A 15,061-nucleotide genomic window follows, 5' to 3' on the forward strand; every position below is an offset into this window, starting at 1 on the left:
GCCAGGGGGGCTCAAGGGGGGCATGAGCCCAGGAGGGGCAGAATGTATTTACAAGGTTATTATAGGGTTGTGCTGATGTTGAGTCCACATAATGGAGCTCTTCTGCCTAGGCTGTTGGAAAATGCAAATTCTCACGTAGTGCTCTGCGGCAAATGGTGAATCAGACATCTGGGTTATGAAATAAGACTTTCTTCTATGAACCCAGACTTCCTGCATTTAATCTCTAAGGCTTCTGCGTTGGAAATAATATGACCAACTTATTTTCTGAGAAGAGACATATTTGATTTGTACAAGTGGCTTTGCATTCCTGCCATAGGCATTACTATGTGATATCAGATGGTGCTTTCTGGAGCTTTCAGAGAGTCTGCACAACAGTTTTGTCAGCTCAAGGACTCGAAGGAGTGTCACTCAGGGCATGTTCTCAGCAGTTCTTTCCTTTAAGGGAAAACTGAGCAAAAGAGAAAGCAGGATAGTGGTCCAAGAGCATGAAAACCCATGAAGTCATGTCTGAGTTAGTGCTCAGGACTGTCAGATTTTCTTAAAGCAGTCCTTCCTTCCTTCCTTCCTTCCTCAGTCATGTCCTGTCTGTTCTTCCTGAACAGGTGATTTTGTCTGTCACCACCCCTGATCCAAGGCCAGCAGATTGCCAGCAGCACTGCCTTTTACCTAGACACCCGGCCCACGCAGCCCCTGCTCCCCAGCTGGCACTTCCAGAGAAACCCAAGCGCAAACAGATGCGACAGCAAAATCCCCGGTGGTTCCCCCGGGGCTGGGTTCATCAGGTTACTGGGAATGGGGGCAATTGCACAGCTGCTCTGATGCTTTCTGGGGAGCCTCTATCAGGCTGTCAGCTGGGCTCCTTTATGGAGTAAAACTTCCCACTCCCTCAGATCTCGCTGGGCATCACCTTCTTCGAAAAGTCACTTCCATTCAGCAGCAAAGCTGTTGAGACACTGCAGCCCTAATTGTAAAGAGAGCCTTCATTCCTTTAGGTTAATTGCAAATATTTATCACTTTTTGACTGCTTAACAATATCCCTTCCAGAGGTATATGTGTTTCTTAAGCCTACACCCCTAATTTTACCTCTGTTTCTTGAATAGGTTCATATTTTAATGGGATCCTGCTATAAAACAAAGAAATTCCTGCTTTCGCTGGCTGAAAATAAATTGGGACCTTGCATGCTGCTGGCTTTGAGGGGTAACCAGACAATGGTAGAGGTAAGCCCTAAAAACATGTGGTTGTAGAGGTTTATGGGCAGTGTTGAGGTTCACACTGCCTTTCCCAGAACTGGCTCTAGCAGGGGTCAGGTTTGTGCTATGTTAAACACCAGCAGTGGGTGGTTGTGTTTCTCTGAACTAAGGAGAACAGAATATTGTTGTTCTGTGGATAGGAGGGTGAATGAAATGAAAGGTGGGTGCATGAATTTTTGGACAAAGAGGTTGTTTGCTGTAATGCAGCTGGAGAAGTTAGGATGGGAAATAAGTGGCCGTGGTGGTAGGCTGTGGTGAGAGATCACAATTCACAACCACAAGACTTTTCCATGATGAAATGCCTGATTCTTGTCTTGCCACCTGCAAAATGAGCAGTGCACAGGAAGTGCCTATATAAAACCTTATTTGCTTGCATTAATGCACATTTTTTATGCTTATGATTTGTTATTTTTGTTGTGCTAATAGTTTATACATATTTTTCTGGGTTTCTTAAGATAAAGTTCTTCATAAATGTAATTATCAGCAGAAAGAGGGTGGATGAATAGATGGAAGGAGTTACAGTTTTTCATTGACTTAGATTTTTACATGCTAATTGAATCCAGTAAATAAAGGAGCATGCTGCATGCATTTGAATATAATGTTTCTGGATTTTTTTTTTCTTCATTAAAAATAATTGAAATTGTGGAGGGAATAAAAGCTTTGCATTTTAATTGCAATGGCATGATACATAGCTGAAAAGGAAAGGCAGCATGGAGGGGCAGCTTGTGTCCTAAATCTGTGTGACCCACTGGAATCATCCCCTTGGGATCTGACTTGCTCCTGGCAGTCCCTTCCCCAGGGTGAGCTGGGTGTGTTCCCAGTGGGGTGAGGGATGTCCTGGCCCACAGCAGTGAGCTCCCAGCATCTTCTCTTGGAGCCTCTGTGTCCTTTACCCATCCTGCCTCGTGGGCTGGGTGCACCTCACACGTGTTCTGCTTGCACAGAAGCCCCAGCACTGAGGGATGGAAAATCTGGCCCTTGAGGAGCTGCTTGGCACTGCTGCTGCTGCTGTGCAATGTCCCAGCTCTGCCAATGCCCAGCCCAGCCCGTGGACCTGGAAATACTGGATCGATTGTACCTGTTCTGGAGAGGGCATGGAGCCATCTCCAGGTCTGATGCAAATAATTGCACCTCTCAGTCAGAAGGCGTGAGCACTAATGGGGGGGCAGGATACACAGGCTGGCTTTTGGAGATTACACTTCATTCTTTACAAATAAAAATTAATTTCATGTGATGGAATTGGCATAAATATTGCTATTATATCCTCTAATCTAACCTCCTTATTGCATGCTCTAAAAACTTACCCAGGAATTTAAACTACCATGCCCAGTGTAATTAGGATATTTGAAAGAAATGGAATGAAAACCCTGCACTGACCACTCTCCTTTTGTTCTGCTGCTAGATTTTGTGTTTGATGCTGGAATACAACATCATTGACAATAACGACACCCAGCTCCAGATCATCTCCACCCTGGAAAGCACAGACGTGGGAAAGAGAATGTATGAACAGCTGTGTGAGAGGCAGAGGGAGTTAAAGGAGCTGGTATGTCACCCTGCACATATTGCCATAGCACGTTGGGCTCTGTGCTCTCCACAAATGGAGGTACAAAAGAAAGACAAGCAGGGTGTGAAATTCCCAGTTAACAACAGGATGGGAGCAGTCCTCAGAGGATTTTACTGTGAATATATATACTGTGTGATATTTACTGACGTGACTAATCCCATACTATGTTTATGAATGATATTCAATAACCTGCTTAGGATCTGTGTGAAGGAATAAAGGTGAAACCTTGCTGTCTCAAGATCTTACAAGTCAGCTTGTCAAATTCTGCCACCTTTTGACATATGAGTAGCAAATGGTTCTGGTGCTGGCCAGCATTTCTGAATGCTCTGGCATTCACAGCATTTCACTGAGATGGTCTTTAGGTCTAGTTCTCAGAACTAAAGCCTAAAGAAAAAGATTCTTCCTGATTTTAAAGAGAGGACCTAGAGATTTAAAATGGACCTGCTCGCATTAGCACTTTTTCACCTAGGCAAACGTACCCACAAACTTCCTCTTCCCTCTTATATTTGTCTTTAACCCTTTCTCCCAGCCTGAAAAGTAGATGCTTTTTTTGGAATCAAGCAAATGTTTTTATCAGCTGTGCCCCCCTTTGCTCACTTTGCCCAGCATTTTAAAGGTGTTTTCTTTAAAGTGAAAGTAGCCAAAGGCTGGCAGGCTGAAGCAGACAAATGGCATGAGGACCCACTTAGCTGTGGTTAGTGGGTGTCCCCTGGGCAGCAGCAGGCACACTCAGGGCAGGGGAAGCAGGGATGAGGTGGAAGGGCTGGCAGGAAGCTTCGAAATGGGAGCAGGGTTAGCGCTAGTGAGGAGCTTGCTGTACTTCAGTGAGTCTGAAATGTAGAATGGCAGCTTGTTTGACCAAAATGTCTTCTCTTTTACAGCAAAGAAAAGGTGGCCCCACAAGGTTAACACTGCCATCCAAGTCCACAGTAAGTTAATCAATGTCAATAGAAAAACACCTTTGTCTTTCCATATTTAAATACTTGATTTATGTTTGCCATGTGGCACAGTGGTTTTGGGCAGTTGAGTGGGGAGCCATTCCACCTGCTCTGTCAACACAACTGGAGTTTACACAACTAAAGGCACGATTCTGCTTTTGGGTCTGTGCAGCAGTTTCCAACACCAGAAGCAGGCTGTCACATTTAGAGTGCTGCTCAGATTTGGAATGCTCAGAATCTGCTCTGGGGACAGAGTTTTGCATTACAAAGGCAAACTTCATAATGTCCAGTTCTGGATTTTAGACATGGAAGTCTCAAAGAGACCCAGCACTATTGCATTTAAGCTTGCTGCAAACCCAGACTAACTTCACTGAGGCCAGGTAATGGTGCTGGGCACAGGTGGGTCCTGGACCTCGTGGTTAAATCTTCATGATGTTAAATCTTCATGATATTAAATCTTCATGATGTTCAGCATTTGCTTTGACACTGAAGCCTTTGTGTCTCATAAGGATACACACGCAAAGGACATTTTTGTCCTAATGTCTGGACAAATTTTTCCCAGGGTGTGTGAAGCAACGCTGCCACAAGAGCCCAGCTGCTTGCCAAACAAACAGAAACTGCTCTGTGTGGTTCTCTGTTACTGTAAACAAGTGGAGCAGTTGTGCAACTCGCTCTGGTTACCAGTATCGGTGACACCACACACTTCCAGGCTGGGCATCCACAATCTCTCTTCCCAATCTCCTGTCTGCTTTCAGGATGCAGACCTGGCCCGCCTGCTAAGCTCGGGATCTTTTGGGAATCTGGAAAACCTCAGCCTGGCCTTTACCAATGTGACAAGTGCTTGTGCTGAGCACCTCATCAAACTGCCTTCGCTCAAGCAGCTGAACCTGTGGTCAACTCAGGTAAGTGCTCTGCAGCCTGAGACTCAGAGCAGGAGCCAGTGCTGACTAATTCCGAAATTCCACACTACGTCAGCATGAGAAGAGTGTGTGAAGAGGCTTGCTTAAATGACTTTGTCCTCCTGCTATTTTTATAGGGCCTTCCTGTGGTTTAGCTCATCTTGGCAGCTGATTTTTTTTTTCTCTTTGCCCCTTTTTTTTTCTCTGATTTTAAATTTTTGTTTTATTTTTAATTATAAAAGTGTTGCTACTATCTTGGGTTGAATGTTCCAGTTGGGCATGGTTGGTACTGTGTGCTGAGTAGACCCTGTGCTGCTGTTCATCTGGGAAATGCTTCGGCTTTCACCCAGTTAGGATGAAAAAATGGTGCTGTGCAGCTCATATGGTCAAGCAAAGCACAGTCTTCAGACAGCGAATTGCTTGAAAGCTGATCAACCCAACAGCAACAAATAGAAACTCAGATAATGAATAAGTAGAAGGAAATTATAATGAGAATGCAATTATTTTGTAAGCAAAAAAAGACCCAAGTTAACTGAACAAATGATTCAGCTGTTGATTGAAGGAACTTCTAAAATTAAATTTTTTCTTCTATGTTTCCCTGCTGGTTTTGCTCTCTGAGGTTCTCCACTGAATAGGTTTTCCCTATTTTCTGTTAGCACCTATTTATAGTGCTCACTGAAAATACAATTATTGTCAGTGCAACCACAGAAAGCAGCATTTTTTACCAAAACATCATGTAAATATTTTGTTTTGTTTTCCTAATTACTTTATATTCTAGAAATATCCTATTTTTTTTGTATGGGGAATATTAAGTAGAAACTAATTGCTTGCTTGTTTTAACTCTTTGTATGTCCTCCAGATTTGTCTTAACAATGTAACTTTTGCATCTGAGAATCTTTGATACTATTTTGTTCAAAATGAGCTTGCTTTTTGTGCAGGTTTTTTTTTTTTTTAATTAAAAAAGGGGAAAAAAGGGGTTTAGATTCCATTTTATTTTGCTATATCCTGGTTTCCATTAATCTAGAATTTAGAAACAGCAGAAACCAAGTGGGTCAATAGAACAATTACCAATCAATAGTGCATTGTTCTTGAGACCAAAATAGCTAATTAATACCACTTGCACTGTGCTTTTTTTGTGTGATGTGGTTGGGAACTGTCTGAGGCTGCCATAACCATCGTGTATAGCCTGGGTGGGAGCCCACTCATACAAAGTCCAGGCTTCAAAGGCACCAGTCTAATTAAGTGATGGCCTGTGGTTAAGTGCACACAAGTCACTTAATTCCTCCGTTCCCTGCCTGCGAGACAGAGATAAAACTCTTCGCTTTCTCTGCTGTCATTGGCCATGGCGGTGAGCGATGGAGGGCTCGGTCAAACCCCATTTCCACGGCCCTGTTTGCACTGAGGTTCTTGCACGAGGTGCGGGTGCCTCAGCCTGTGTGTGACCCAGCTCTGCTTGTGCCCCGCAGTTCGGCGACGCGGGGCTGCGGCTCCTGTCCGAGCACCTCACCATGCTGCAAGTGCTCAACCTGTGCGAGACCCCGGTCACGGACGCCGGGCTGCTGGCACTGAGCTGTGAGTGACAGACGGGGGCTGTGTGGGACACCTGGGTGGGTTCTGAGGAGTTTGTGTGGGTTCAGGCAGGAGGTGGATCTCTCAGTGCTACAGCGCTGCTTCTGCAGGGGTTTAGGACAGGCGGTGGCTGGGTTTGGGTTTGGGTTTAATCTTCCCTCCTCCCTGCCCAGTCCTGCAGCTGTCCAGCTATGGGATGGTGACCTGAGCCCGATGGCACTGGGTTGCCTCCTGTGGGCTTTTTCCTCCTGAGCCATACACTAAATCTTGCCTCTGGCTTCACTGATAGCACCTGTCCCCATCTCACGTGGTAACCTGTTGCCCAGGGACTTCCCAGATTTATTCCTGTGGGTATCCCCTCTGGGTGGGACCTGCCTTTGTTGTACAGGAGGGGAAGATTGCAAAGCCATCTGGCAGCTTCTCAGTCAGTTCAGCAGCTGTGTGCAGCAGGTTCCATACTCCTTCTGGCATTTTTTGTTCGTTTTTGGGGAGGTGACACTCCCCCTGTTCTTGGTTTAAACAAGACAAGGCAGAGTCCAGGATTCCCTGAGCACTGAGAGCTGCTCGACAGTGCTGGAGTGAAACTCCCTCCTGCACCCAGCAGTGCATTACAAACCTCACTGCTGGGTTCGGAGGGCTACTTTAATAGGCTTGATCCTAGGCAGACGTGCCAGACAGGCCAGTAGTTATGGCTCATCTTAGGAAACTATTCTGCTAAGTACTGGAGCCTAAAATGGGAATGGGGGAGGAGAGGGAGGACTGCCAGATCAGCACGGCCCCTGCGAGCACCAGGCAGAGCACTGAGAACGGGCACTGTTCAGAATAATGTGCAGGAAACCGATTATGAGAAGTTGACTGAACTCCTTTGAAGTCAGCAGTCTTAAGCATATGCTTAATGGCCCTTCCTAAATAGGGACTTTTTCCTGGATGAGGGCCCAAACAGCTGTTTATCCATTTGTATTTCTATATTTTATGCTATTCAGCTTTTTCCTGGGAGTGCTGCACATAGGCATGTCTTGTTTATGCTTTGGCCTACTGCAAGCATGATATTTTAAGAAAATGCAGCATGATCATAAATATCTGTGTGTTTTCTCTTTCAGCCATGAAGAGCCTGTGTAGTTTAAATATGAACAGCACCAAACTTTCAGCAGATACCTACGAAGATCTCAAGGTATTTGTGAATTGCATCCTCTAAAGATGAGAAGTATCTGTAGAAAGAACATGGTGGTGATGCCTAGGGCAGGGAGAACTGACCCTGTGGAGTGGGTAGCATGAAAGTTATCTGAAAAGGGTGAAGTGGATTATTTTGTAGATATAATGACTGAAAGCAGCATTGTGAGGTTGCTGGCTTCAATGGATTCAGGAAGCATTTAATATACTGAATGGAGAAGTATAAGATAGAATCAGCTGCTCAGTCTTTTTGCCTGAGCTATCAACAGTAAAAGCTTTATCAGTAAAAGTTTCATAAATTGATTGTTTCTGAGACAGGTACAATCTAGTGCACATCATATCCTGTACTATTAACAGGACCAAAAGTAACTTGAGTGAAGCATATTGTGAAACTTTGATCTGGAAAGCAAATGGAGAACTGAAAGCATCAAGGAAGATGCAAATTTATCTTGACACCTCTAGGACTGGAATTAGGCTCTGAGCAGAAACATCTGCATAGATGCTCAATTCTGAAATTTGACATGCAATGTCTGGTTTTACTCTGAGTTTATAACCACTTAGGCAAAATGGTGTCAAGAACCAGGATGTAGCGCCAGGTGGTTTCAAAGCTTGCCTGAGATGTGTTGGCTTTCGTGACTTCACGTGGACTTTGCCTTCATTCTGGTGGTTTGTGAGCCGCATCTCCCAATATCTTACCTTAGACACCCAAGGACTCAAGATGAAACTTGACATTTGCTTGTCTTGGATGTTGAAACAGATTGGGCCACGTTTACTTAAAAGGTCACAACCTTGGGTTGAGTTTGGAACTTGAAGCAAGTCCTGTAACTGCTCTGCTTTCAAAATTCTCTGCAAACATCTATCTTTGGTTGTGACTGTGGAGCCAGGGCTCCCCCAGGGACTCAGCTGCAATGCTGCTTGCATGGAGTTTTCAAGATCAAGTTTTAAAAACTTGTGTCACAATTGTATATGCAAAGAAGTCCTTGGAGTTAACAGCTGGCTTGCAGATGGGTTCACACAATGGAGCTTGTATCAGGCCCCAGGCATTTACAGACAATCAAGGTCAATACTGTATTTGGCCCAGGGCTCTGAAATCACATCTATTGAAAGGCTCCCCTGGTCCCACCCCTGCTTCTGAGTCCCTTTGCCACTCCTTACTGAAACTCACATTTTCCTAACTGGTTCCCTCTGCTCTGGTATGGCATTAATAGTCCTTAGCAGCCACAAAAGAAAGTGACTTGCCAGGGCAAACAGCAAAACTGCCTGTGAGCAAAGTCCTGATGATTGCAGAGAATTCAAAAAGCTGAGAAAACAGGCAGGCATCACTTTTTCCCCTTTCACCTCTTCCATTGAGTTTTATCTTGGTGGCCATTATTTTAGGACTCTGTGTGTGTTCAAAGGTAGCAGTTTCTCTCCCTGGGGCACGTGGCTGTAGGTTTGTTAAGAACAGCTCAGACTTCAAAGAACATATTTTTGATACAAATCTTTCCTTCTTCTCACATTGGTCTGCAAGAGCATTTGGGGCACAAGCCAATGATGACATTTCCTCTCAGCTCCATCCCCCACCCCACTAAACACGCTTGCACACACACAGACACCCACATATGTACCAGGCAGGCTGAACCAGACAATAAATAAACACCCACTACTGAAGTCATTATTGCCTAACTGAAAAATTATTTGCTGGCAGTGTCTGTAGGATTATGAATAGCTCTTATCAAAATATGCGCGCACATAAATCAAGGAGTGAGGTAATAATGACTCCTAGAAACTTCCAAGTCCTCAATTATGCCCTGGCCTAATTAAACGTGTTTATTTGTTTTGAGAGAATTAGCCGTGCAATTATGGTCAGAGAGCGTGGAAAGGGGGATCGACGAGTAGGAACAGCCCAAACAGCCGGTCCCCGTCTGCCTCGTGCCGGGTGATCCGGGAATGATATGGCCAAAAGCAGCGGAGTTGTGGAAGGGAGACCACAAAGACACCAAAAGTTGCTAATGCTCCACGAGTTTTTTTAGTACATGAAGGGGAAAATGAGCAATGTGGAGGCTGAAGGAGGAATGTCTCTCTGCTGCAGTTTGAGTCCACTGCCTTCATGGCGAAAGTTGGACAGGCATGTTTTGCTAAGCATTTGCATAAAAAATGAAGATCAGGGTCTGATCTGGACCCTGGGGGATGGTGCATGGGTTTTAGAGCAGGTGGGACTTAGTTGCATGTGTCTGTGAGGGCTCAGCATCATGTTCCTTTGCCACAGTCACCTGCTGCAGCTCACTGCTGAGCTCAGCACTGGGCCAGGGTGTCACGCCTCTTCCTGCAGTTGGTGGTTCACAGATCAATCCTCCCAGTTTGCTGGGAGGTGCTCTGTCTCTCTCCGTAGCCCTCCTCCAGATTTGGATACAACCTCTGAATTGAGTAAGTCCAGGGATTGTTTCCACACAGGAGCTCCCAGGCCAGAAAGCTGTGTCTGCCCTTTACCTCTCCTGGGCTGCCTGTCATCCTCACCACCAGTGCGGCTCTGTGCTTTCCTAGCCAAGGGGAGGTGCTTTCATCCTCTTTTGGGAGCCCACATTCAAAATACAAGTACAATATTCAGAGCTGCACAGGTCCCAGGCTTGCTGTCACACAAAAAGTCACAGGACACAAGGTTTTTCACAAGCATCAACACCAACAGCAGCGGGGCAAGGTGCTCTCCTTCCCCAGGAAGTTCTTTCCACCCCTCCCTTCTCTATTCCTCCTCCTGATTGGGATACCACTGCTCTGTTGGATAAGTACAGGGAATGACCCTACACAAGAGATTTGACAGGAACTTTTTACCTGAGCCCTGAACACGTTGTTAATTCTGACCTTTCCTCTCCTCACAGGCTAAACTCCCCAACCTAAAGGAGGTGGACGTCCGCTACACCGAAGCCTGGTGAACTCTCCCTGCCTCCGACTCTTCTCTTTTGCTTCTTGTGAGAAGGAAAAGATTTTTAAAACAGACAGATTGAAACAAACCAGAAAATAACTTTTGGCCAATTCCTGTAGAGCAGTGAGTCTGGGGACTTGGTGGCAGGACTTGTGGTTGTGGGGTAGCAGAGTGGAGTTGTGTGTGTTGGGAGGATGGGGCAAGCCTGGACCCCATTGGATTCTTTCAGCTTTGTGATTTCAGAATCAACATAATTTAAATTGAAAAGAAAGGAAACAAACAAACAAAAAAAGGACTTTGTAGCAGCAAGAGGATTATAAAGAGGAAAAAAACACCTTTGTGGATTTTATTTGCCTTTGTGTTTTATGCCGTGTGGAGAAAAAAAAAAATATTCCTTTGTCCTTACTTAACTGGGTTTCCTTGGCTGGCACTCAGCCAGCCAGAACTCCTGTTTCACCAGTTTTGCTCCAGAAAATCAAACTTCAGAAATCTCAAGAGAAGAAAACCAAAACAAATATGATTTTCACCTCCCTCCATGTCCTTGCAGTTGTTATGCAAAGTAATTTTGTTGTACATAAGATTTACATAATGCACCTATTTAAGAAAATGGTTCACAAATAACAGGTCTGGGACCTGTCTTTTATTTATGAATTGTAATTCTTTTACCCTTTTTTTGCGTATAGTACTGTATAAACTAGTTTGCTGTCTTGTTGTTATTATTATTTTTTTTTAAGGAAATGTCCTCCTTGAAGAATTGCCTTTTAGTAATGCAAACTGTATTATACTCCCTCTTTGTCAACATTCATCGCGTTGTCTTTTTGATTTCAAAATGCCTCAAATGTTATCAAATAGGAAGGAAAATCTTTATCAAGGGGGGCATGGTTGTTGGGGAAGGGGGTGCAGGGATTAATAAAAGTCACAATTCCTTCCAAAGTCTGAAAACTTTCTTTAGTCTTTTAAGCCATGTCAGGTTTAAATACGGGAGATGGGGACAAGACATTTATTTTGCCAATGGCGTGTTTGCAAACTGTAGATTTTACAAATTGCCTCCATTGTTTTCTGTTTACGTCCGATATTTCAAAAAGAGAAAAAAAACTCTCCCTCCACTTTGTGCATCAGCTTTTTCTGGTTTTTTTTTTTTTTTCCCCCCTCCCCTCCTTCCCTCCCCTGTCCTGTGCCCCCCGTCCCTGCCCTGTTCTGTGCACGCATTGTTCTGCATGTTCCTCTGGGGAGACTGAGGAAATCGCGGTGTTGCTGATCCGATAGCTCTGACCTGTCTGTAAATGTGACTGCTACATTTTTCAAATTCCACAGTTGCTTAGAAGATGATTTTTTAAAAATTGTGGTTTCTTTTATAACTATGCTGTTGACTTTTTTTTTTTCATAATGAGCCTTCATTGTACAGAGCTGCTTATTTAAAAAAAATCAGACAAAAAACAAAAAAGTTTTTTTCCTCTGTTTAACACTTTTATTTTATTCTTCAGCACCTCAAGGTTTCACATACAGCCAATGTAATTTTTTATATAAATATATATATATATATTTAATCTTATTCAATGGAAAGCCAAGCTTTTTTTTTCAGGTTTTTTGGTTTTTTTTTTTTTTTAAGTTTGTTGCTGTGTAGACAACCCCATCCCAAATGATGTTGTTTTTCTTTTTTTTCTTTTTTTTTTTAATAATGAAACAGAAATCGAGTCTTAACTCATATAGTGTGTCAGGTTTTTTTCCCCCCCTTCAAATCCCACACTGTATGAAGATGCAGTATGGGAAGGAAGAAGAAAAAAAAAAAAAGAAAAAAATATGCCAACATTTTCCTTAGCACTGTTGCTTTTACCAATGGTTTACTACTACTGTTCTGTAGCTGTGTACAAAGAGATGTGAAATAATTTCAGGCAAAAATAAACTGTAAGTGAATATCTTTTAGCTGCGTGCTTTGTGTTTTCTTTGAAGGAGCCTTTGTGTGGCCGGTGATGTGGGGATGCTGTGGGAGGTGCAGGCTCCAGAGCAGGGGACCAGCAGGCAGCCAGGGTGTTTGCCCCCACTCCCAGACTCGAGGAACCACCATGGAGAAGGGAGGAGAAGGAGGAGGACAGCTGAGCTCTGTGTCCTGTTCTTGCATCGCTCCCCAAGCCTGTTTTGTGCCCTGTCCCCAGTCCTTGAAAGGCTAAAGGAGTCCTTGCAGTGGCCATCAGAAGAGGGTTTCTTGCACTGGTTGCCTGATGTAGGCAATGAGGGAAGCACTGGGGCATCTCCAGGCTCAAGAAGGGTTTCTGTACATTAAGGTGTATTTTAGGGCAGCCTCCAAAAGCAGGGATGTGCTGTGTTTGTGTTCTGCTGTCCTGGATGAAGCCCTGCAGGGTGTGGGCTGGACGCCAGCAGGAGACCCAGCTGGAGCTCCAAGACTGCCTCCATTGTCTGCACAGCTACTGAATTTCATCTTTCAAACAAATGGGTCCCACTTGAAACCTCAGAACACTGCAGGTGTTCTGAGAGCCACCTTTATCACCTGTGTTACCTGGCTCCTGTACTCTCACTTTTATCTGGATTTCTGTTCTGTTCTACAAAAGATACTTCAGGACATGGAGAAACACAAGGGTTTATACTGTGCTTCCAGCCAAGCTAAGAAGTGCTCACAGGATGGCCCTTGATAAAGAGAATAACCTGCCTTTATTTTTTTTTCCTTCACTGAAATCACATAGCTGTAGCTGAGTCTGTTGGGCTTTTTGGGTGTTTCCCCATGAGCAATCACTACTGCATATGGGTTGTTCTGCCCTGGCAACAGCAAGGACTTCCAAAACCTTTCTGGACCCAGAAGAGCCAGAAATATTCCCGGCATGTTGCATGAGGGACTGAAAAATTGCCCAAGGAAGGAGAGCTTTAGACCTTGGTGAGATGAAGGCATATGTTGGATACAGCTTCTTTTCCTGCTGTGGACAGTGACATCTCCCTGAGCTCCCCAGGCTCTGCCTTTGGGGGAACTGGCAACAACGTTTGGGTTCCACAACCTCATCTGGATTATCAGCCCTGGGGGCAGCCACAGAGCTTTGCTGAGATGCTACGTGGTGACTTGGAGTGAGCAGGGAACGGGCATGTGTGAGATCTTTCTTCAGCACCTGCCCTGGTCCTGCCTTCTGCTGCAGCCTCTGAGAAACTCCTCCTTCATGCTTGCTCCTGACTCCTGAAACAGCAGAATCTCCCCCTGCTGTGGCAGCAGGCTGAACAAAGTCTGAGATTGGAGGTGGTCAGTGTGGAGTTAAGTAAAATGGTGCTCGGGATCTGTCTCACCTGGCTGGAGTCATCACTGTGCCAGGGCAGCTGCCCTGGGTCTCAGACCTGTGGCAATTACAGAGCAGCACGGTGAGGCTGTCTCAGGACTGTGTCCGAGTGAGGATTCTCCTGTTGGTTACAGAAGGTGAGGATTAGACATGCTGTAATAGAGATGCTGTGTCTGAGCTTGCACTCTGCTTTTCCTGAGCTTTTTGTACCAGAGCGCTGGGCCTCGTAGCTGGCTGGTGGTTTCCCCTGGATAATGATGCCTTTCTGCCTGTGCCCAGCTGCTGCTTGCTGCTAATGGAGCCGTTCAAAAGCTGCCTGGTTCCGTTTGGGAGGTGCCTGCAGCCCACCTTCCCAGGGACTCGGAATGCCAGGGGCTGGTCTAACCTGCAGCTCTCGGCTTTCAACCCGAACTCATGCAGCAGCTCTGATGCAAGTCCAAAGAGCACAAAGCCTCAGCACTGCCGAGTTTTGGGAGCAATTTTCTCCTGTCCTCATTAAAAGCCTGTGGTTGTCCTGCCTTCCTATTGCTGCTTCCACTGCTCACAGCTACCTTCTGAGTTTCAGAAGACCAAACACAGAGATGAATCTCACAAAGTACCTTTGCCTCCAGTTTCCCAGCTGTGTGGGCTCAGCTTATTTGTTGTTCAGAGAATGAAATACATACCTAAAATCCTCACAATTCAGCATGGATTTGCTTATAGGGGAGTGCTGAAACAGCTGCTGAAGCATTGTCTGGTGGGATTTTTACCAGGTTAGAGCTTGGGATGTCTTGTTCATGGGATCCAGGTGGAGGCACACAAGTCCCATCCCTGGTGACCTGAGGCTCCTTGCCCAGCGCTGGCTGAGGTGTGGGACGTGGTGGCACTGGGCAGCTGTGGGGAATCTGCAGCATCCCTGGGGCTGATCTGCAGCTTCCTCAGGGTCCTGATCTCCTGTCTCCAGAGCGGGTGGGCCTTGTCCTGGGGCTGTGACCTGGCCTGGTCCCCAAGGCCTGGAGAGGCTCCATCTCTGAGCCCTCCAGCACCGAGCACAAGAAGTGCCTCTGACACTTCTTGTGCTTCCCAGAGAGCATCAAACCTCTGTTCAGGTAAAGTCCTTTTGGGAGTAAAGTGGGCTCTGGATTGGCAATCCCTAAAAGCAGTAAGGGAATCAAATCGTAATGAGCTAAAAGCAAAGCAGGGATGCCAAGGACTGCTGGCTCTGGAAAACAGTTCCTGTTGCCTTCTTTGGGATTTCCACTGCCCTGATGGCTGGCAGCAGCAGTACCCTCCTCTCTCATATGTACAAAGATTTTTAATCCTTGAAACTTTCCAAAGATCTGTAAGCAGTAGGGCAGTAAGTGCTGCTAAAGGCAGCGCTGACCTCTCCCAGCCCCTGTAACACCGACCAGCTGTGCCCATTAGAACACATCACTCAGTAATATTGCTGTCTCTTGAATTTGTAATGATTCTTTCCAACTAAATGGAGTACACATATCAAAATATTTCTTTTAAGTA

The 15,061-nt window shown here is 45.3% G+C and overlaps 1 protein-coding gene across 2 annotated transcripts in view; it reads left to right on the forward strand.

The window, feature by feature from the left end:
* CMIP (c-Maf inducing protein) overlaps positions 1-12,212 on the forward strand; it is a 130,523-nt gene extending 118,311 nt beyond the window's left edge. For both annotated transcript variants that reach the window (XM_053952618.1, XM_053952619.1), the window contains exons 15-21: positions 1,101-1,217; positions 2,653-2,793; positions 3,696-3,743; positions 4,508-4,654; positions 6,118-6,223; positions 7,321-7,391; positions 10,246-12,212. In XM_053952618.1, the coding sequence (XP_053808593.1) occupies positions 1,101-1,217; positions 2,653-2,793; positions 3,696-3,743; positions 4,508-4,654; positions 6,118-6,223; positions 7,321-7,391; positions 10,246-10,299 (684 nt within the window). In that variant the 3' untranslated portion in view covers positions 10,300-12,212. The remainder of the gene's footprint in view (positions 1-1,100; positions 1,218-2,652; positions 2,794-3,695; positions 3,744-4,507; positions 4,655-6,117; positions 6,224-7,320; positions 7,392-10,245) is intronic.
* The last annotated feature ends 2,849 nt before the right edge of the window (positions 12,213-15,061 follow it).

This window comes from Vidua chalybeata, chromosome 11 (assembly GCF_026979565.1).
Source record: "Vidua chalybeata isolate OUT-0048 chromosome 11, bVidCha1 merged haplotype, whole genome shotgun sequence".
Lineage (NCBI taxonomy): Eukaryota > Metazoa > Chordata > Aves > Passeriformes > Viduidae > Vidua > Vidua chalybeata.